General features: G+C 40.0%; 6 protein-coding genes and 1 long non-coding RNA gene across 12 annotated transcripts; 6 read left to right on the top strand and 1 right to left on the bottom strand.

Annotated features, from left to right (window-relative positions):
- Nucleotides 1–833: 833 nt before the first annotated feature.
- On the top strand, nt 834–4836 carry LOC116928621. Its single transcript, XM_045177934.1, has 13 exons — nt 834–998; nt 1076–1246; nt 1339–1677; nt 1810–1956; nt 2073–2155; nt 2611–2637; nt 2716–2796; nt 2909–2945; nt 3036–3141; nt 3899–3988; nt 4147–4204; nt 4317–4432; nt 4532–4836. The coding sequence occupies exons 1-13, from the start codon at nt 898–900 to the stop codon at nt 4640–4642; spliced, it is 1467 nt and encodes a 488-aa protein (XP_045033869.1). The 5' UTR covers nt 834–897; the 3' UTR covers nt 4643–4836.
- LOC116928686 (embryonic protein DC-8) lies at nt 4833–10270 on the top strand. 4 transcript variants are annotated; one of them, XM_045178135.1, is made up of 32 exons: nt 4833–4970; nt 5049–5215; nt 5287–5379; nt 5449–5550; nt 5608–5673; nt 5734–5799; nt 5871–6044; nt 6107–6313; nt 6378–6494; nt 6567–6605; nt 6671–6736; nt 6798–6884; nt 6952–7038; nt 7106–7213; nt 7326–7412; nt 7474–7560; nt 7622–7708; nt 7785–7904; nt 7985–8071; nt 8182–8268; nt 8341–8427; nt 8495–8581; nt 8651–8737; nt 8800–8886; nt 8947–9033; nt 9106–9192; nt 9266–9352; nt 9418–9471; nt 9549–9602; nt 9665–9778; nt 9843–9974; nt 10050–10270. In XM_045178135.1, exons 2-32 carry the CDS (start codon nt 5113–5115, stop codon nt 10058–10060), a joined length of 2844 nt encoding a protein of 947 aa, XP_045034070.1. In that variant the 5' UTR covers nt 4833–4970; nt 5049–5112; the 3' UTR covers nt 10061–10270. The 4 variants fall into 4 exon arrangements, with proteins under 4 accessions (XP_045034070.1, XP_045034069.1, XP_045034072.1 ...); XM_045178134.1 differs by lacking the exon at nt 4833–4970 and having other exon boundaries at nt 4991–5215; XM_045178137.1 differs by lacking the exons at nt 4833–4970; nt 8800–8886 and having other exon boundaries at nt 4991–5215.
- An 816-nt stretch (nt 10271–11086) lies between these two features.
- On the top strand, nt 11087–12100 carry LOC116928690. Of its 2 annotated transcripts, none has more exons than XM_032935789.2 (3): nt 11087–11489; nt 11547–11666; nt 11753–12100. In XM_032935789.2, coding segments are annotated over exons 1-3 (360 nt in total). In that variant the 5' UTR covers nt 11087–11488; the 3' UTR covers nt 11992–12100. The 2 variants fall into 2 exon arrangements, with proteins under 2 accessions (XP_032791680.2, XP_032791681.2); XM_032935790.2 differs by having other exon boundaries at nt 11090–11489; nt 11584–11666.
- Nucleotides 12101–12574: 474 nt separating this feature from the next.
- Nucleotides 12575–13222, top strand: LOC116928691. The gene is made up of 3 exons (XM_032935791.2): nt 12575–12656; nt 12735–12819; nt 12897–13222. The coding sequence occupies exons 2-3, from the start codon at nt 12768–12770 to the stop codon at nt 13121–13123; spliced, it is 279 nt and encodes a 92-aa protein (XP_032791682.1). The 5' UTR covers nt 12575–12656; nt 12735–12767; the 3' UTR covers nt 13124–13222.
- A 988-nt stretch (nt 13223–14210) lies between these two features.
- Nucleotides 14211–17301, top strand: LOC116928687 (synaptic vesicle membrane protein VAT-1 homolog-like). Its single transcript, XM_032935780.2, is given in 13 exon segments — nt 14211–14346; nt 14413–14585; nt 14656–14905; nt 14972–15110; nt 15181–15396; nt 15456–15761; nt 15837–16031; nt 16102–16216; nt 16219–16500; nt 16566–16703; nt 16766–16855; nt 16924–17034; nt 17163–17301. Coding segments are annotated over 12 exon segments (2007 nt in total). The 5' UTR covers nt 14211–14346; nt 14413–14431; the 3' UTR covers nt 17174–17301.
- Nucleotides 17302–18036: 735 nt separating this feature from the next.
- On the bottom strand, nt 18037–19894 carry LOC123475456. Of its 2 annotated transcripts, none has more exons than XR_006650566.1 (3): nt 19755–19894; nt 18638–19663; nt 18037–18575 (listed from the first exon to the last, which is right to left on the bottom strand). It is a non-coding gene; the product is annotated as an uncharacterized LOC123475456 (long non-coding RNA). The 2 variants fall into 2 exon arrangements; XR_006650568.1 differs by having other exon boundaries at nt 18638–19680; nt 19755–19892.
- On the top strand, nt 18138–20984 carry LOC116928622 (synaptic vesicle membrane protein VAT-1 homolog-like). The gene is made up of 11 exons (XM_045178139.1): nt 18138–18297; nt 18363–18612; nt 18675–18813; nt 18879–19094; nt 19162–19461; nt 19533–19727; nt 19800–20148; nt 20297–20356; nt 20469–20474; nt 20551–20691; nt 20802–20984. The coding sequence occupies exons 1-11, from the start codon at nt 18138–18140 to the stop codon at nt 20813–20815; spliced, it is 1830 nt and encodes a 609-aa protein (XP_045034074.1). The 3' UTR covers nt 20816–20984.
- Nucleotides 20985–21015: the final 31 nt, after the last annotated feature.

Below are 21015 nucleotides of genomic sequence, written 5' to 3' on the forward strand. Positions count from 1 at the left end.
AAAAAACTTAACCAATTACAACCAAAATGAGAAGCTAATTCCGAATAAAATATTAGTTTTCCACTTATTTAATCGATTTTGGATGAAACTGATCCAGACTTCCAGAGTAGCAAACACTTGGAATCAGAAAAACCCCAAACTAAGTTTTAAAAAGGGCAGCACTTTTTTTTTACAGATGGTTTAACGAGAAAACCAACAACTTAATCGAAATTAACGTTCAATTTGGATTATTCCGTGTGATTTTTGTCGAATTCTATGAGATGTCATTTTTCGCAGAATTTGACAAAAGTGGGAAGACTATACCCTTCCCACTTTTCCATTTTTGGCCAAATTTCAACTTTCGCTTAAAATACATGATTTCAATTCAGAATTGAATGCTAATCACGGAAATCAAGTTTATTTTTCAATTGGCCTTATACTTTTAAAAAAGACATGAAGTATGCCATTCCCTTTTGCAAGAATCCCTATCGGGAAATTGTCAAAAATGTTTTTTGGTAGTGCCAAAACTTGCCCTGTAGTATTAAAAAGTGCTTTTGCCCCGTGGATACCAGGTGACGCTGATGTGGTGATTGTGCTTTACCAGGAAATTTCAAAGGTAAAATCGCTGGTTTAACGAAAAACCAATAACTTAATCGAAATCAGTGTTTAATTTTGTTAAAATGCCGCGAACGGAGTAAGGGTCCCCAGTGCTATAGTTATTTTGGGGGGGTGTTTTTTTCAATGAGGTAACAGTTGCGAGCGCCAGATGGTGCCATCGTTACCTTCTTTTTTTTTCTGATTGGCTCTCGCTGAGTAACGCCTACCCGCCATAGGAGGTATTCAAGTTTACAGGCCTTAACCATGAAGTAGGCCTTGATTCAACCTAAAAAAAAAAAAATACACAATAGACAACACATAATGGCCGCGCCTGTGAGAAACAAATTCTTCACGTGTTTTTTTTCTTTTCATAAAAAAGTTAATCCTCAGCAAACGTTTGGTTTGTTTTCACCGTCAAAATGGTAATACTAATTTTACTATAATCTATGCTATTGACCTTCAATGATTTATCGAGTTTGATTGATTTTGTCTTTTTAAGTTTCCGACCGGCAAATTCTACTTCCATTCACATGACCTCGTTTAAATCATCCAACTTAATGCAATTTTTCGACGATCCTAAAAATTTTGGAGCTAGCGAAGTCAAAAGTGGTCGTTCATGGACAGTGGACGAGCTTCGTATCAAGAGTAATATTGATCTTCAAAAATTATGGTACATGAAATTATCAACTGCTGAACATAAATAATAATAGACCATAAAATGTTACTATTATAACATGTGATAAACCTGTGGCAACCATTTAGGTTTGTGCTCCTGAAGGAAAGGAACATGCTGCTGACGATGGAGTACAATTGTCGTGAAGCTTGCTATCTCTTTCCATCACCAGAACGAATTGATAAAATTCAGGACAGTATGACCAGACTTGAACAAGTCATTCATGAAAGAAATGATGCATATTGGCAGCTTGAAATTGGTGAAGAAGCACCTAAACCTAGAGCTGAAAAAACTTTAGATCCTACCGATCCATTAGCTGCCATCCGTGAGCCAATAGAAGCAGTGACACAAGTGAAAGATAGAGCAACATTAAAGTTCCAATATCTAATCAAAGAAAAAGAAAGAAAATTGAAACTTAAACAAAAAAGGTGGGTTTTTTGTATGCTTACAATTTCTAATACAGCTGTGGTTTTTCTGTTCTTTTTTTCCATTTTTTTTTTTTTTTTCACGTTAATTGTAATGCACCCGTTAAAAAATAATTCATCCAAATTTTATTTTAGACTTCATGAAAGAGAGGCAGCGATGCTTCTCAAATACTTCCCCAATATGGATAAAGAAGCTCTACAAGCCAAGTACCCTGATGTCAATGTTGAAAAACTAAAATTCGTCCAGAGAACTCGGGGAAGTCACGAATTCAATACAGCTTGAACATGTTTTACGTTTTGTAGATCGAGTTAATCAAATAAACAAAGATGTTGTATACATTGACTTATTGAACCTGTACAGTTTATTCAATAATATTTGTGCATTCTTAATCTTCAAGTACAGGGAAGTTGCATAAGAATAAAGCGTTTGACATTAAACTAACTAAGGCATCAGCTCAGGCGGAAGAAAATCCACACGACGGTATAAAACTAAAATATTGGCTGTCCACTTCCTTAGTCCTTGAAGAAAGAGCTATAGAGCTATCATCTTACAATACTTAAGGACAGGACTGAGTTTTTTCCGGCTTAGAGCCCAGCTAACCAGTAAACCAGCAACGGCTAGTCGTGAAGTAATTCGAATCACGCCACGTCCGATCGCTTCGGGTGACTGTGAACTAGCGTTCTATTTTTCAGTCAACCGAGTTTTTACTGGCTATATCTAATGCCATACGTGTTTTCATGGCACAATGGGCGTGTGCTCGTGCATTTTTCGTTTTGGTGCAACGTTGGAAGTGTGTGGTGGGTTTTGGGTGACTTTGCAGCTATCGATAAATTTAGAAAGTGTAACTCACACACACGAAGTCACTCGAGATAAAACAGCGTGTAAGTTCCGTCTCTGCAACAGAATCGTTTTCTTCACACAAGGCATTTAACGAACCGTCATTCGACAAACTAGCAGCACTGGTCCGTTCTGCACATTGTAGCGTGAAACTTCTGTTTTATTTCATTTTGACACATTGGTATTTTGAACACGTGACGCAGACCCCACCAGAATAGGAGTCTACAAAGTAATGGGAGCTAAACCAACCACTTTACTATCACTGGAAGACATCGATGAATGCTGTAAGTTAGAAAAACATTGCCATACTAAAAAAAAAATAAAAAATAAAAAATTTTTACAACACTTTTGTGTTATGAAACTTCTTTAACGTTTTACTCTAAAAAAAAAAAATAGGCGAACTTACCTACTTCAGCCGCAGAGATATCATTCGGTAATATACCAGTAAAAATGACTAATCACAATTTTTATCAAAATTTTTTTCATTCTGGAACAAATTGATAATAAAACTGGGTTGCTATAGATTGTTTGACCGGTTTTACCGCATAAATCCGAATGCCGTAAAAGCCAATCCATTTGGCGTTAGACTTCCAGCGGCCGATATTTTTGCGTCAATTGAAGAGCTCAAGGTACTAATTCAATGTACTGATAAGATATCTGTTTGTGCAATGGCAGGATTTTCCCAGTTGTAAATGTCTGTTTTCACATGCATACCCAACAGCATCGAAACGTGACTGAGGGTTCATAAAACTGCGTAATAAACTGCGGAAAATTCTGTGTTGTGGGCGTAGAAGCGACTCCGAGCGCTCTGGATATGGCCCAGATTTCATAATTCATAAAGTGGTCCCCAATTATGTTGAAATTTTTACGATGCTGAGATCTTTTTGTTTTTTGTTTTTTCACTTGTAATTAACCCAAGTCACTCTTCTATGCGGACACGTACTGCATCACTTAACAGGGAAGGTGCAAATTCGTGTTATCAAATACCGTATAAAGGAAACACTTCTAACTGCGTAGTGGGCACATATTTACAACTCACCGATATCACGACCTTGATTCATCAGCCGCTACGCTGCTGGCTTTTCACAAGTTTCATTTAAAGAACACCGAACCCGATCGGTATCTTTCAGCGGGATTAATTGACGACGTAGAAAGTAATTTGAACCCATGAATGATTAGCTCATCCGAATCCTGGTCTCACATCACAAAGTCAGCAATTTTTACCACGTTATGTTGCATGGCCCACATCCGATCTTGCGTAAATTCAACTCACGTTGTAGGGCGAACACTGTTTGTTTTCCTCCCATCGTCCCTCATTCACGGAGACAACCAAACAACAGACGAAGACATAAATATCTTTTTTGTTTGTTCTCTTGATTCTATCAGTGCAATCCTTTCCGACAGCGTCTGGCGTACGTTTTCTCCTCCAAACAAGACGATTGTTTCTCGTTTGACGATTTCGTCGATCTAGCTTCGGTAAGTTTAGCTTTCATTTTCCTTAGCACCAACGGTTTTTTTTTTCTTTTCTTTTCACCCACAGCAAGGTCGTGCTACGTATTTCAGTTAGTCATGTGTCCTTTTTTTTATCAGATTTCTTTTTTGTTTTTTTTTTACTGTTTTCTTGCTTTCCCAAGGCTTTTTGCGAGAAGGCCCCACCCAGCGTCCGCGCATCTTTTGCATTTAGAATTTACGGTAATTTTTAGAATTTCCTTTTTCTTTTTCTTTTTTATCTTTCTATTTTTAAACGTATCATGTGTCGATTTATATATATACATGTATATCTCCATCCCATTTCTTATTGCAGACTTTGACAACGATGGTCTGTTGACAGCCTCCGATCTCGGGAGACTCATCGATTTTCTAACATGCGATTCAGAGAATTCTACCAAACTACCGGAAAGGGACGAAGTCGTCGGCTATGTAAATGCTATTTCATAACAGAAATATGGAAAAGAAAAAAACCCAGATAAAACCTCTTACTCATACGTATTTTTGTTTTTCTACCAATTGACCTTGCAGATTCTGGAAGAGGCCGGAGTAGAAGGAAACCGTTCAATTAACGAAGCCGAGTTTCAACTTGTCGTGAAAAAGCTACCAGATTTTGCTACCTCTTTCAAGCTCATCATGTAAATTAAAAAAACACGAGTAAAATGTCCCTTAATTATATAGTTGTCGTTGCCATGTCATAAAGTGTCCTTGCCACAAAATATGGAATTACGCTATGCATTTCTCGATCGGTTCCCATGAGATGTACGTTTCCCTTGAACTGTATCGCGACAGAAAAAAAAAGGACCAAACACAATACAAAACGTTATTAAATCGTACACTGTCATCGCGTTGGCTACGTTTTGGGAGGCTTATAAGCGAGAACATCAACAACGAAGACTTCAGATCATTCGCTTGCTCGTCGCCTAAGGAGAGCCAGATCGAGTATTTAATCAACTACGCTTTTAGAAAGGTGAATCATTAGTTATCCGGCTCTCGAGCCACATCTACCTACAAGTCTTGTACTAATGTTTCGTTTGGTTGGTATTAGCCATTTTCGTGCTTTACAGCTTACATTTCCCAGAGTTCAACTTCGCCAGGGTTTGAAAGCTAGCATGGATTCTAAACAAGAGGATATCCAGCAACCTATCGGGAAACAGCCCGACCCAAAAGAGGTTAGACAGTTCGCAACCGTAACCCACGTCGAGGGAGAAAATCGTGAGTGATGTTATGTTAATGGCATTTGACTTTTTCTTGCTGCTTTACTAACAAGAGATCCAATGTTACAGAACCCGAATCGTTAGAGTCCGAGAGGAAACCCTCGTTCATCGAGTCCGTCATTGGAAGTATAACACCAACCTCATCTGAAAGTAAACCAGCAGGTACCTTAAACAAATCCAAAGTGGCTTTTCTTGTTCTATTTAAAAAAAAATCCTTTTAACGACGTTCAGAAATTACACATCATGACATCGAAAAAGCTGATGATAAAGTCAAAGAATCAGCTCGTGGTTTACTGGGTACTATTCGCGACACATACACGCAGAAAAAACATGGTAGGTTAAATAATTTGTGTTTAAAAAAATATATTCCTGAGTAGTTTTCTCGTTTAGATTTAATGGAAACCGCTGCAGGAGCGAAGGAGTCTGTCGAGAGTACTGTAAGCGAAAGTCTCCAAAGTAAGTGTTTGCTTTAAATATCACCTATCTGCAATGGTTCAAATTGTTGTTATGGTTTAGGTCTTTCGGAAACGGCAGCACATGCTCAAGAGTACGTTATGGGCACGTTGTCTGGTGGCACTCACGGTTGGTTTTACAATTAGCATACGAGTGAAATTTCCGTTTTTAATCGTTACTGTCGCCTTTTTTTTCTGCAGCCGTTATGGACACCATGGCCAGTGCCCGAGATACGTCCATGGACGCTGCCACAGGTGCCAAAGATTACGTCAAGGATACACTCACTGGCGCCAAGGATTCCACTTACGATGCAGCTGCTAGAGCCAGACAAAAGTTAGAAGATGCTCGCGCAAGCCTCTCTCAAAAAGGCCATGGTGTGAAACTTTCTAATCCCAATAAAATTACGGCTACAAAAACGGATAATGGTTCGCTTTAGATGCCAAGGAGTACATCAAAGAATCAGCTGAAGGAGCAAAAGAATCTCTTAAAGAAAAGACCGAAGGAGCTAAGGAAACTCTCAAAGAAAAGACTGAAGGAGCAAAGGAATCGGCCCAAGGAGCGAAGGAAAACATCCAACAAACGGCTGAAGAAGCAAAGGAATCGGCGAAAGAGACTGGTTCAAATATCGCGGAAAAAGGCCGTGGTAATATTTACTAGTTTAAACGTGTTTATGCACTTGTTATAATCCTTTTTCCATGCATCCAAAGAGGGTATGGAGTCTATGAAGGAATCTGCTCAACAGCCTGAAGGACAGCAAGAAAGCAAAGGGATCTTGGGAACAATCCGCGATTACCTAACGCCAGAATTCGCCGAAACAGCAAAAAGTGAGTTACCGTGGTCTTCAAATTTACGCGACATTGTTAAGAAGCTAACTTTCTTTAATTCTGTTGTTACAGCTGGCGAGGGAACTAAATCTAGCGCTGAACAAGCCAAAGGTATGTTCTCAAACTGCATTAGTTGATTGTTGTGATTAACGTAACGTTTTCACGTCCTTTTGCAGAGTCCAAAGAAGCCGCAAAAGAAGAAGCTACGGGCATCAAAGATGCGGCAATGGAGAAAGGACATGGTAAGAATTATTTGTATAACAGGTGTGCATCTTATGTCATTGCGTAAAATCGTTCATGCAGAGGCCAAAGAGATGATGAAAGAAAAAGCCGCCGGGGCAAAGGAGTCCATTCAAGAAACTGGTTCTGGCTTGGCAGACAAAGGAAGAGGTAAATTATTTTATATCCTTAATACAAACGGTGTTTTCTTGAGCTTATCTATTATTCTTACGTTTAGAATTCAAAGAAGGAGTAGAAAATCTGGGTCAAGGAGCGGAAGAAACTTTAAAAGAAACCCGCGCTGATATTGGCGAAAGAAAACAAGGTAAACTGAAAATAAATTTCGCTATCATTTACAATGCCTCACTAAGGAAACATACGAATTTTCACAGCCCAGGAAGCGTCGCTGAGAGAAGCCGAAGCGGAAGCGCCGAAAAAAGGCAAAGGATTCGTGGAATCGCTTCGCGATTGGGTGCGGCCTGCCACTGAAAAAGCTCACGGTAATACTATCATCGATCAAGTTGAATTACTCCACCACCCGTGGGCGTTGTCGAGGAATAGACTTAGGAATGTATTTTAATTCCGTGTTTATTCATCATTGGCATTCCGTAGATGTGAAAGAATCGATCAAGGAGACCGTTACTGGAGCAACAGAGTATGTTAAAGATACGGGCTCGAGTGTGGTAGGAAAGGGACAGGGTAAGTTTGTGGTATTCACATTCAGTGAGAGTGAAAGTACAGTACTGTTTTCTTTTTACAGAGACCGCTGAATCTGCTAAGGAAATGGCCTCTGAAGGAGTCGAGAAAGCCAAAGATGTCGGATCGCGAATTGCTGAGAAAGGACATGGTAAGATATCGTTCAGATTATTTAAATATTGAGCTAATTTCGATGAATGAATTTATTTCAGATGTTAAGGAAGCCGCAAAGGAGAAGGCTTCCGGAGCAAAGGAATACGTAAAGGAAACCGGTTCAAACATCGCCGAGAAAGGACGCGGTGAGTGTCTCGCCAAACGGACGTTTTCCCATGTTTGGCTGAAGAGTTCAACGCTATTTTGATTGTCCAATTTTAGAAACTGCTGAATCTGCCAAAGATATGGCTTCTAGAGGAGTGGAGTCCGCAAAGGATAAAGCTTCCAGAGGGGTGGAAACTGCTAAAGAAGCTGGCTCAAAAGTCGCGGAGAAAGGACGTGGTAAGTGTTACGTTTTGTAGCTCGGATCTTGGAGGCTATGTCAGTTAATTTTAACGTTACTGTTTAACGTTTGGTTTCAGATACCGCTGAATCCGCCAAAGAAATGGCTTCAAGAGGAGTGGAGTCTGCCAAAGAAGCTGGTTCCAAAGCTGCCGACAAGGGACATGGTCAGTAATTTGTTAGGCAATTTGTACCATTTGGAATGAGTCTTTTCCCGGGCACGTCAATCAATTGAGACGAAAAAATTACATTTAATTTGTGTTTTGGTTTATCACAGATATCAAAGAATCGATGAAAGAAAAGGCTGTGGGAGCTAAAGACTATGCAAAGGAAACGGCTTCAAGTGCGGCCGAAAAGGGACGAGGTACGTTCAAACAATCTTAATCTAGAAAATCGGTAGAAGATGTGTGTGTTAACTTTCGTTTTCCCCGTTCAGAAACGGCAGAATCAGCTAAAGACATGGCCTCTAGGGGAATGGAATCGGCCAAGGAAAGGGGATCAAAAGCTGCTGACAAAGGACGGGGTTCGTTATTTTGTAGAATTAACACAGTGAATCGGTGGTTTTATCGCAACATCTGTCATGTTATCAGAGATGAAAGAATCGGCTAAGGACGTCGCCTCCGAAGGCATGGAATCGCTGAAGGAAAAGGGCCAGAAAGCCGTTGATAAAGGACAAGGTATGCTATAGTGATCCTGTGTTTGAACGCATCCACAAATTACGCGTTTTGTTGTTTTGCTATTCGTAGAAATGGCGGAATCGGCGAAAGATGTGGCGTCGAGAGGAATGGAGTCGGCTAAGAAAACTGGCCGGAAGGCGGCCGATAAAGGACATGGTACGTTCTTGGACGTGTTTAGTTATTCGCTTCTGTACGAGCTTAAAATATATTTTGCGCAGAAATGAAAGAATCGGCGAAAGATATGGCCTCCAGAGGAATGGAATCGGCTAAGGAAACCGGTCAGAAGGCGGCCGATAAAGGACATGGTTTGTACTTGGATGTGTATGTTATGTTGCACGAGCTAAATGTTTTGTTATGTTGTTTAGAAATGAAAGAATCGGCGAAAGATGTGGCCTCGAGAGGAATCGAGTCAGCTAAGGAAACCGGTCAGAAGGCCAGTGAGAAAGGACACGGTAAGAACAAATCAAAACTCGAATTACGTGCCAAGAGTTCAAATGTGAATAACACATTTTTTATGAGTGTAGAGCTGAAAGAGTCGGCAAAGGACACAGCAAAGCAAGGAAAGGAATCCGTGCAGGAGACGGGATCGAAGATCGCAGAAAAAGGACGAGGTAACATTCAAGTTCATCAAAGTTGCCATGCATTTTTACTGGCTAAAGTTAACCGAAACTAATGCAATTTCAGAAGGCAAAGAGAAAACCATGGATTACGCTGCTGCTGCCAAACAATCCGCTCAGGATACGGGAGCAAAAGCCACAGAAAAAGCTCGAGGTAAAAACTGAATTCAGTCATTCTAAAACGTTTCTCGTGTCATTGTTAAACTGTTGTTTGTAAAGAGGGTGAGCAACAACAGCCAACTACGGAAGCAGGGGGTAGGACCGTATTTAGTGGTACGTATCTATTGAATGTCCTGATAAAACAGGAGACAAGACAAATGTTTAATAAACAATTTTCTTACCAAATTCAGAAGTAAAGGAAGGAAGCAAACAGCCTGGAACAGACATCACTGGTGAAGAGAAAGGTATTGTTTCACTGGTGGTAGCAGACGTCTTTTTTTTTTGCTTACATTATTATTGGTCATAGGTGAGAAGGGTGTTCTCAAAGCTGTTCACGATTGGATTACCGCTCCCGGCGATGGGACAGAAGACATACCGGGGACAGAGGGCGTGAAACCAGAATCGGGAAATGTTCAGTCAAGTACGTTATTAGTTGTTCCGTTTTATCCAGATGGATTTGAAAACGTCCCGTTTCTTGATACTAGACAAGCAGGAAATGGATACAAAGGAAGTTGACGAATTTAAGCGGTTGGATGAGAAAGTCAAACACCACACAACTTGGGAGGAACCAGAACATGGACAAGTGGGTGACTCGGGAACTGCATTACACACTCCAAGTATAGCAACAAACGTCCGTTTATTTTCAATTATGCAAGGCATCGCCAATTTATTATCACTGTTATTCCAACCAGGGAACGAGTAAATCACGGAAACCAGGGGATGATGTCTTAAAGGAGCCTCGCAGAAGAAGTCACCTGTAGCGCTCAAAATTTTGTGTTTTTTTATTGCTTTCTGTTGGAAGGATTCGACGAAAATCTTACCTTTCGCTAACGAGCGTCTCGTGTGAAATCATGTGAAATCAATTGCCTTAATAATTCGATATAATACAGTTTAATTTTTTTTCCTTCAAAAATGACTGATCTTAAAATTTGGCTTAATCTGCTTATTCGGCAGTTGTCAACTCATTAGTTAATAAAGTATCGTCAGGTTTCGTCGGTGTTTAGTGGCCGCTGTAAAGATATACACGTATATATGATACAAATGGAAAAAAGGATGAGGTGTGTATCTAGAGGCCACACCCTGTTGCTTTATAGCAGGCTCTTGTTACCCACAAGCAGGTCACCCCGCGTCAATCGTAAAAGACAAAGGGCATTTGAGAAACGTTCGACGAAGCGTTTTTTTAACGCATTCTTACCTGATTAGAGTTCAGCAAACTTGGCATATATGATGGCGGTGTCGACATGGGCTATCGGAGACACATTCACTGCAGAGATGACCATCTGCTGTATACGGCGTAGTGTGTTGTTACACGAGTTTGGCTTTAATGCATGTTATGACGGTCTATATTGCTTTAAAATGAGATCTAGCGCTTCTGAGATCTACAATTTTCAATTCCTAGCAAAATCCAATTTGTAAGTAAAGTTTAATAAGTTGCAGCTGTAACTGGGCTATGGTGATGACGGGTGATGAGCAAGATAATGGTAGCTACCATCATTTATCATAATATTATAAAAACATAACTTGCCAATTTAAATTCATTACGGAACCGAAGCCGGCATTCGAGTTGTCCTATTGGCTAGCCTTCAAGTGTGGAACATACCACGTCACATGCATATCGGAAACACATACTCGTGTATTAGTTGGGTTGACAGATTGGTTAGCAAGCGACCGCCAACCCAACTTTTTTCATTTCGTTTTAATAATAATCACTTCGTTTTAATAAACTTGATTCTGTTGAAAGTAGCCGTATTTGATGGGACCAATACGTCAAAGAGATAGCCCTACATCCAAATGTAAACATATTGACTCGCCATAGAGAGGAGCTATTTACAGACGTCCACGTATTCCGCCAAGGATATCGATTTCCTTTTAGAACATATGGATATCTCCCTCCCTAGTGATGATGATCTGGTTTCTGCGAATAGAAGCGAAGGGTTCTGCTTTCTCTTAGATAATGGTTAAAAGAAAACGTATGGTTGGCGTTGTTGTTTCCAAGTGATGCACCTGAAAATCCCCTTAATGTCTGTAGATGGCGACGTTTGTTTCCAATGCACTTCAATCCTTAAAAAAAAGAGGACTATTGTTGATTTGTTATCGTCGTAAACTCTGTCAATAAAATTGCATCATTCAAAGTAAGTACCATCTTAAATAATGACTGAAATTACGTTAATTCATATTTTCCAAACGAGTGTCATCCGATGTCCCTTTCTTCCTGTTGCAATTAAGAGAATCATCGAAAAAATCCGCCGAAATGATGGATGCTCCGATTCGTAAAGATCCGCCTTCTGCTGGCCAAAAGATACAGGAAAGTAGGATCTCTTTTTCATAGTGACTGATTTGACTGTAATTATCCTACAGTCCAATACTATAATTAACAAATTTTGTTTCATAATAGAGGCCAATGAAGCCGCTCAAGTCGGCCGTGAGGCTGGCCAGCAAGTTAAAGGACAGGCTCAAAAATTCGGTCAGGGAATCAAGCAAACAGCTTATGATAGACCGACACAACAACAAGAGCACAGCAAAGGGATGCTGGACAAGATGAAAGATACCATTTCCGATGCAGCTGACATGGTCCAAGGCAAAAGCAAAGGCCAAATGGAAAATGTTAAGGAAACGTACAGCAAAGGAAATTAAATGAATTGAATTTGCTTTATCCTTGGAAACCTAATGTACCCCTCGGCTTTTCCGAATGTTTTCCCAATTTCTGGAAAGATCAAAAATACATTCTTTATCACATGAGAAATCAGACCTATCCTTTCTTCATTTCGCAGTAAAAATACCATAAATCCTTAATGACCATACTACAGCTTTGTGTGGTAGCTTATTAATAGATCAAAATCAACAGCAAAGATAAGCGTGATTTATTAAACGAGTCCGAAATTGAAAATATCTTCGTGACATTTGTTTTCTTGTTTACGCAAAACAATTACGCGATGCTGGTGAACATACCCACACGGTTCCTTTGGTTAACAGGGATTCATCGGTATGTTCGGCCGGAACGACGGATGTACCCATTTGTTATAAAAAATCGATAGACCCTATATTTAATTTTTTTAGCGCTAACATCTGTGGGGACAAGCCATTCTTAATATTCTTCTCAGATAAAAGTAAAGGCGAAAAACGTATAACCAACGTTTTCTATGTGTGTGTGTTTTTCCGATCGATCTGAAAAACCCATATGCTTGGTGACGTCAGTTTTCCAGCATTGGAAACCTATAAAAACGGTCGACTCTTAATGGATTGTTGTCATTCAACTTCGATCCGTCACGTGGAAAGAAAACAATTTATATCTCTCAAAAGTAAGTACTGTTTCGAATGACATTCAGTGTTATTGTATTTCCTATTCCATTGTCTCGTATTCGCATTTTCCATTGCAGATAAGCGAAGCGTTCAAGAGATCTGCTAGAATAATGGACACTGCTCGCGAAAACGTGGCTTCTGCTGGCGAGAAAATAAAGCAAAGTATGACTTCGTTTTTTTCTAATCGGGTTTCAACCGTGTTTCTATTTAAAAACCAAATCATTCGCTTCTAACTTTAGGTGCTGGTGACACCGCACAGGCAGGTCGTGAGGCTGGAGAACACGTTAAAGGAAAGGCCCAAGAATTTGCTGAGGGTACTAGGCAGACGGCTAGCGATACATCAGAACAAGGCAAAGGAATGCTGGGAAAGATGAAAGAGAGCATTTCTGATACAGCCGGCAAGGTGCAGGATAAAGGCAAAGGTATGGTGGAGACCATCAAGGAAACATTCAGCAGAGGAAATTGAAAGAGTTCGATTATTGCTTTCTGTACGGAATATGTTTGCGACTGTTTCTGTGATGTCTAGACTACTTGTTTAAAGAAATACAGACCTTATTACGATTAAGAATTTAAATCTACCATTTCTGTAATGCGTGTTGTGATCACAACGTAATCCAAACTTGTTCATCACGATCTAGACGGAAGAGATCGGAGCACAACCCATTGACTAGTGAAAACCTATGGATGTTGTCGTTTTTACCCCGTTCGTAATAAGCGAGTGCTTTGCATGATAAAAAAGTAGCATAACGAAAACAAGCTGACTTTACTTTACATATGTCGATTCACAAGGTTATCGATTTCAGATTGCATTCGTTTACCGATTGCATTCCCTTATTAGCTTGTCGTTACCTACAAGAATGCGTCTATCACAATTAACATACGGTATAGCTTTATGAGAGAGATGATAACTCTTTTGATTTATCCTTTTACTGCCATCAGCTAAAATTTATTAAAAAGCTAAATGCGTTGTACGTCACTCTACTGGACGTTGGATTTCATAGAAGAGGAAAAATCTGGAACATAATCAGTAAAATCAAAAGGGGTACGATTAGTTTCAGCATAAGTAGAAAGGCGTTGAGAAACAAATTCCGGAAATATATACCAACTAAAAAACCGTTAGAAAGTATTTCCGTTTATGGCGCAAAACGTAAAAGCTTTAGACGACATAGTAACCTTGGCATTTTATTTTTTGTTTCCTAAAAAATTTCACTCTTAGTTTAGAAAGCGAATTTTTTTCTTAGAAAATGGAAGAACAGCACCGAGGAATAAGATAAAGGGACGACGAATATGTGGCGTTCCTTTGATCATTTTACTCAGAATTCTAATCTTCGCAGGTTTCAGACTTTGCCAATCGGGGTAGTATTAGTTGAACGTCTGCCGTGCGTCTTGTAACGAATTGATCCGTTTAAAAATATAATTAGCGTTTTACGCAGATACCATACGATTAAATGCCACGCATATGGGACAGTGAAAGCTGGTATCTCATGCTAAAACGATTCTTCGCAAAAAAGTTTACAAAGAAAAATTTGTTTATCGCTAGTTCAACACAAAATTCTGCCATTTCCTAGTTAGTTCGGTCAACGTTGACGCGTCCGTATAAAAACAAATCGTGTAACCCTTGGAGGACACAGTCTGCGCTTGCAAGTCCTCCATAAAAGACCACGAACATAAATATCTTAAAGTGTCGCTGTAAGTCCTCTATAAAGCTAAAATTAGCCAGTGAATCGCATTAAATCTTTTCAATTTTTTTTCAAGGCGAAAGTTCGTAAACAAAATGCTTGGAACGAATGAAAATCCGGCTAGTCTTTATCCGTCATTGACTCCTGAAACAGTCGAATCGACATTAGCTGAAAATCCAGCGGTAATTCAAACTCCACCGGCAAGTCGTGAGCGCCAAAGGTCAATCGGTGAAGACGAGGAAATTCAAAGTAAGATCCTGCTTTTTGTTGTTTATTCTTTCCTGCGGGTATCTCATCTTGTGCAATATCACTTTCTCAGAGGAGATGCAAGAACTGCGTCGACAAGACGAGGAAGAATATCATCGTAAGCAACAGGAAAATAGAAACAGGATCGATTTACATCTGCAGCAGAACGGAGGAGACCTTTCCCTTCTGTTGAGTCAACGCATTCCCAATGAAGTGAATTGCATTCAGCTCTCAAGCTTCGGAGCTTCGAAGAATGTCCACACCGCCAAAATACAGCTACCACTTCCGATGAATAATGAAGTTCTCATACGAGCTTATTCTTGGTAATCCGTAAAATTGATTACCTTCATTACAGTCTAATTTTTCAAGAGTTTTTTTGTGGTTAATAGTGGTGTTAATTTCAATGACGTAATGACACGAAACGGAATGCTAGATAATTGGGTTCGGTCTCTAAAGCCGCCTGTCATTATGGGCAGTGAAGTTGCTGGTGAAATTATAGGACTTGGGAAAAACGTCATCGACTTCAATGTAAGGTTTTAAGATCTCGTTATGTTCCTGATCCCGTCCTATAGTGATCTATTTTTACGCTCTACGCAAGTTGGGGGATCGAGTTATGGCTCTACCGGAACGCAAAGCTTGGAGTGAATACGTTGTTTGTCGCGTGGATTTTTGTTTCAAAATCCCCGAGAAGATGAACTATCACGACGCTGTAGCTTTGACCGTCGATGGAATGGTAGCTTATTCGTTGCTTTTCCCGATGGGCAATCTTAGCACTGGCAAAGCTGTTCTCCTACACTCGACACCTGGCGGATTGGTATACATGTTTTCCTTAAGTTTTTGCTATTCATTTATATATTGTTATTCTTCTTATAGGGCACGATGGTGACTCAAATGGCCCGCTCAGTACCCAACACCAGAATTTTCAAAATAGCAACGAACAGAGAAGAAGGTGGATTAGGTGGCGAGTCGGCCGACCAAGTGGTTCACTATATTGAACACGACGCTGATTATGTGTCCGAGATTCGTCATAGTTCACCTCATGGCGTTGATCTAATACTCGATTGTCAGTATCATAATAATTTCCAGCGAGATTTTAATCTATTAAGACCAATGGGCAAGTACGTCCTGTTCGGAACTTATGCAGCGATTAACCGTGGATTTTTCGACAGCGCCAGATCTGTTGAGTTTTAAAGAAATTCTTCAATGACAACCCTGGTTTAATAGTATTGTTATCTGTTATTGATTTTATAACAGTGGTGGGGCCAAGAAAGAATTTCTCCATTGAAACTCTACGAGGAGAATAAGAGCGTCTGCGGTTTCAATCTACGCAATCTGCTGTACTTCCAGAAGGATCGAGCCTACGTTCGCGAGCTATTTGATATGATCTGTAAAATGTGGGAAGATGGTCAAATTAAAGCAGTTTTCGACTGTATGCTTCAATTCGATGATGTAAGTCAAACGACTGCTGTTCTATTAACGAAAAGTTCTTTTCTTTATGCAACAATTCTTTTCCTATTAGTTCCCGGAAGCCTTGCAACGTATGCAAGAAAACGGACAAGGTGGAAAAATTGTTCTAGATCCAAGAATGACGAAAGCTGAATCACTACATCAGCGTGACTATTTCGTCGTGGCTGAAAAAACGTGAAACAACGGCGTTGGCAACAGAAACCTCTGCTACAAAAATTGGGTTTCCCTGAACCAGGAGAATTAGCTAAAGATAAGCCGTTGTCGCCGGAAGAAGAACGCACCAAACAGCAAGAGGAAATGCAGAAGAAAATGCAAGAACAACAACATCCTCATGGTTCAGGATTGATCCCCAATCTGTTTCCAGTAGGAAGCGGCCGCGGCAATGAAGGTCGCTCAACGTTCGAGACTATCAAGGAGAAACTAACTCCAAGCTTCTTGTCTAAAGAGCCGGGTTTGTAGCAAGAAGCTTTTGAATGCAAATTTGAAGCCGTTTAATTTGAAAATCTTGTTTCGTAGAAGCAAGTGGTGTGACTCCGCAATCAAATATCGTAACAACTCAATTTCCTGAAGCAGTTGCAGGATTTCCAACCACCCAAGAAACGTTCCCCAATATACCACAGCCGCCTTCAATTTCACCTTATTCGGTTGAAAACGGTGAGAGCAGTTTATTTTCCGTATTTTTATTGTTTCTTAAAAAATTGATTGTGATATTTCAGTTTTTTCGCACCTTTCTACGTCAACTGAACCATCGTCTGTCATGCCATCCATGGAAATGGGAGACCAACCCGTCCTGACGAAAGAAAAAGGTATTTGTGTATGCATCCTGGTATGCTCGTGGAAGTTGTTTTGACGCACATGGTTTTTCTTGATCTAGTTGAGCTGACAGTTCCATTGACCAAAACGGAATTTAAAGAACTGAAAGAAGACCTTCCAGGAGCAGTGACGGAAGAGAGTAAACGTGAACCAAGCTTCCTGGGAAAGCTCCGTGAGTTTCTTGCTTTTTCACGTTGAATTGGTGGTCGTAAATCGCAAGTTTCTCGTCACTAATTGCAATGAAATGAAATACGTCTTCGTTTGAATAATTGCATTTTTGTTGTTTATGGATTATTATAGGTAGTGAATAGAATTGGATGAACGAGACATTCGCCAAATTCGCGCTATATTACAGATTTATGGTTTCGTCGTTTGATTTTTATAAAGATATTGCCTTTGTAGCATGATTCCATTCCAAATAAACATCTTGTAAACATAACTCACATTTCCATTGGTTGTATTTTAATTATTTGTTTTGATAATAAGGATGCATAACTATTGAAACATGAACCGTCAAGTCGAAGGATGACTGAAGAATTTCGAATAGCCGATTTAGCAATGGTTTGGAATGTTTCATGGAATATTTCAATACTCAAGAGGGATGGGCGGAGATAAATTGCATCAGATTACGCGATGCTCCAAATTGGTTTTGAGCCAACGTTGCTTTTCACTCGGCTAATTAACAACATTTAACAAGGAATTTATGACCTTGTTAAATTGCATATCAGTTCCCTTGAAAAGTCCCTTGTTTCAGAGAATAGTGTGGTTATAGAAACGACTAGCCAATGTTGAGCATTCCTTGTTGTTCTATAGTATATTGCTAACTACTGTAGATTTGGCTGTGAGGCGAGTCGAATAATCGCTTAGTTGTAAATCACTGTTTATGGCGTTTTGTTTTGGCGATGCGCTTACAGCTTATTTTGTTTCCTTTTACCTATTGTCATCTTTCGCCAGACGTTTCCAGCAGCATTCTAAGTGACATTTAGGCTAGGGACAAAAACAAGTAATTACGATAGACGTTCGATACCAGAAACGGTCGTACCAAAAGGCAAGAGTATTGTCAACGTTGACCTAGTAATATAAGTACCTGGACCTTTCCACGCCAACGCAGTCCGTCGTTGGTGTCCTAAGCAAAATAGAACACCTTAGAATTTCAAAAATCTTCTTGTTGTCGTAAGTTATCGATGCTGTTCATTTGTTGTTTTATACATCAAGGCCCGTACAATGTGACCAAAAATTGTTTCCTTTATTTAAGATACCTGTTGATTGGTGGAAATGTTACCAGAAAAGCATGAAACTTCGTCGTTTGATACTACCAGCACTCCAGATTCTCATACAGTGAATGTTGACTCGGATGAGCATTCTTCTTTTACAGAGGATGAGCCAGAAAACAGCCAGCGAGAAAGCTCTTTCGCCGCATCCGAAGAAGTCGAGAGTAAGTCGTGCCAATATGAATTCTGATTTGATCCTGAACACTTTTGTTTGTTACGTCTTCGTCAGGAGAAATGCAAGAACTTCGTCGACGGGATGAAGAAAAACATCGTCGTATGCAGAAGCTCGCCAAAAATAGGATCCGCCGACATGTGAAGTATAGTGGTGGCGACTTCTCTGTGTTATTGAATCAGGATGTGCCTTATGACGTTAAGTGCGTCCAGCTAATAGCTTTTGGATTTAGCGAAAACATCCACACGGTAAAAGTTCCAATGCCACTACCTGTGAAACAGGAAGTTCTCATTCGTGCCCACTCATGGTAATCAAATCATGTACAGTTTCACCGAATGAGCCTCAATTACGGTTATTTTCCTTCCGCAGCGGAGTTAGTTTCCACGATGTCTTGACACGCATCGGTCGGTTGGACAACTGGGCCCGATCATTAGAACCTCCCTTAATTATGGGAAGTGAAGTAGCTGGCGAAGTTGTCGCACTCGGAAAAGACGTCACAGAATTTTGTGTAACTTTTGTTTGATCAAATTGGTTTGCCTAAAAACCTTTGCTGTTTACCTGCGTGTCATATAGTTGGGGGATCGAGTTATGGCTCTTCCGGAACGAAACGCATGGAGTCAATACGTTGTTTGTCATGTGGATCTTTGTTTCAAAATCCCCGAGAAGATGAGCTATCACGAAGCTGTAGCTCTAACAGTTGATGGAATCGTAGCTCACACACTGCTTTTTCATATGGGCAATCTTAGCCCTGGCGAAGCTGTTCTCATGCACTCGATTCCAGGTGGATTGGTAACTTTAAGCTCTGCAATTTTTATTCTTTTTTTTTTTAATCTTAAGTTAACTTTATTTTTTATAGGATACCATGGTGACTCAAATGGCTCGCACAGTACCCTATACCCGAATTTTCAAAATCGCTATGGACAACGAAGAGAGACAAAGCGAATCGGCTGACAAAACGGTCCACAAAATTGTTCACGATGCTGATTACGTCTCAGAGATTCGCCAGAATTCACCTAACGGTGTTGATCTAGTACTAGACTGGCATTATGATGATAATTTCCAACGCGACTTTAACCTGCTGAGACCTATGGGCAAATACGTTCTGTTTGGAGACAAAACATCATTCTTCCAAAAAATATTTGAAATGGCCAAATCGGTGAGTTAAAAACAATTCCTTGTGGAAAATCGGGATTTTTTTAAATTAAATACCTTACTGGTTTGTCGCAGTGGGTGGGCCAAGACAAGTTTTCTCCATTAAAGCTGTATGAGGAGAACAAGGGCATTTGTGGTTTCAATCTGCGTAGCCTGTTGTATTTCCAAAAAAATCGTCCCTTCGTTCGCAATGTATTCGACAAAATCTGCAAGATGTGGCAAGCTGGGCAAATCAAAGCCGTATTCGACTGTACCCTCCATTTTGATGACGTAAGTCACTTCCTATTCATAACGTACGTTTGAAATTGAGTTTCTTGCTATTTCCAATATTTTGATGACCAGTTTACTGAAGCGTTGCAACACATTCAAGAACACGAACCAATTGGCAAAATTATCCTTGATCCAACAAAGACAAAAGGAGATTTGCTGTCCGACAGTGATTATTACTTGTTGGCAGAAAAAAACGTGAAACGCGGACAGCGTACGGTAAACCTACCAGACGTTCCTACCGATAAAACATTTCTGGACGAGGAAGAAGCGCACGTAAAACATCAGCAGCATGAAGAACAGCAACGGTGTCACGATTATTACGGTCCTGGGTGGATGCCAAATTTATTTCCTATAGGAAATGTTTCTTTTTTTAGAACGGAAGAAGGCGAAGGCCCCCCAAGCTACACCATTCCTGAACCAGGTGCGTATTTCGCGGTACCGTGGAATTTATCTTTTACTATTTTTTGGCTATTCTTTTACTATTTTGTTCTTCCCGTCGTAATACAAACAAAACGTTTCATCTTTCGGGAAAACCGTATCCAACATTCCGACTCCATTGGTGCACCTAGGCGAGGCAGAGTCACCTCCAGCTTCACCACCTCCAGCTTCACCACCCGGTGAAGCGAGTGGTAACAACTTATTAGTCTTACAAAATTACTAGAAACCCTCTAAAGTGTTTGGTAATTTTTTGAAATCTTACTACCGTCGAACGTGGAAAACAACGAACTGCTATTACTAAAGAAAACGGTATATTTTACTCATTAGCATAAAACTTATGATACACCTATGAAATTTTTTGCTTTGAATGCCGGAATGAAATTAGATGAGCCCACTTCCCCAACAAGCAAAATAGAGGTAGGATCTTCAAAGCATGACATTCCGTCAAATTTACTCGAGGAGGAAGGAGAACAGCAACATGGACATGGCATTCTAGAAAAGCTGCGTGAAGCATTTTCTCTTTATCGTTAGTTTATTTTCGCTTGATAAAACATTTTTTTTTCTAGTTTCTATTAAAATGCATGTGTCAGTAAGGAAAAATTACTTAGCGACCTTTTATGTTTATGATTTCCGCAGGTACCAGTGACTGAATATCGGACTGCTTGTCAGCAGAGTTAAGAAATCACGATGCTCCGCTTCTTTCAGTGAAGAGAACTAGGATTATTTTCTTGGTCATTTTTCATATAATACCTACACAAGGAAAAAGTGTTATATTGCACCTCATTCATACCATAATAAAGGCACAAACGGAACAGGTTACGCAATCATTTAGTTATTTCTGCGAATCTTA

This window comes from Daphnia magna, linkage group LG8, assembly GCF_020631705.1.
Source record: "Daphnia magna isolate NIES linkage group LG8, ASM2063170v1.1, whole genome shotgun sequence".
Classification (NCBI taxonomy): Eukaryota; Metazoa; Arthropoda; class Branchiopoda; order Diplostraca; family Daphniidae; genus Daphnia; species Daphnia magna.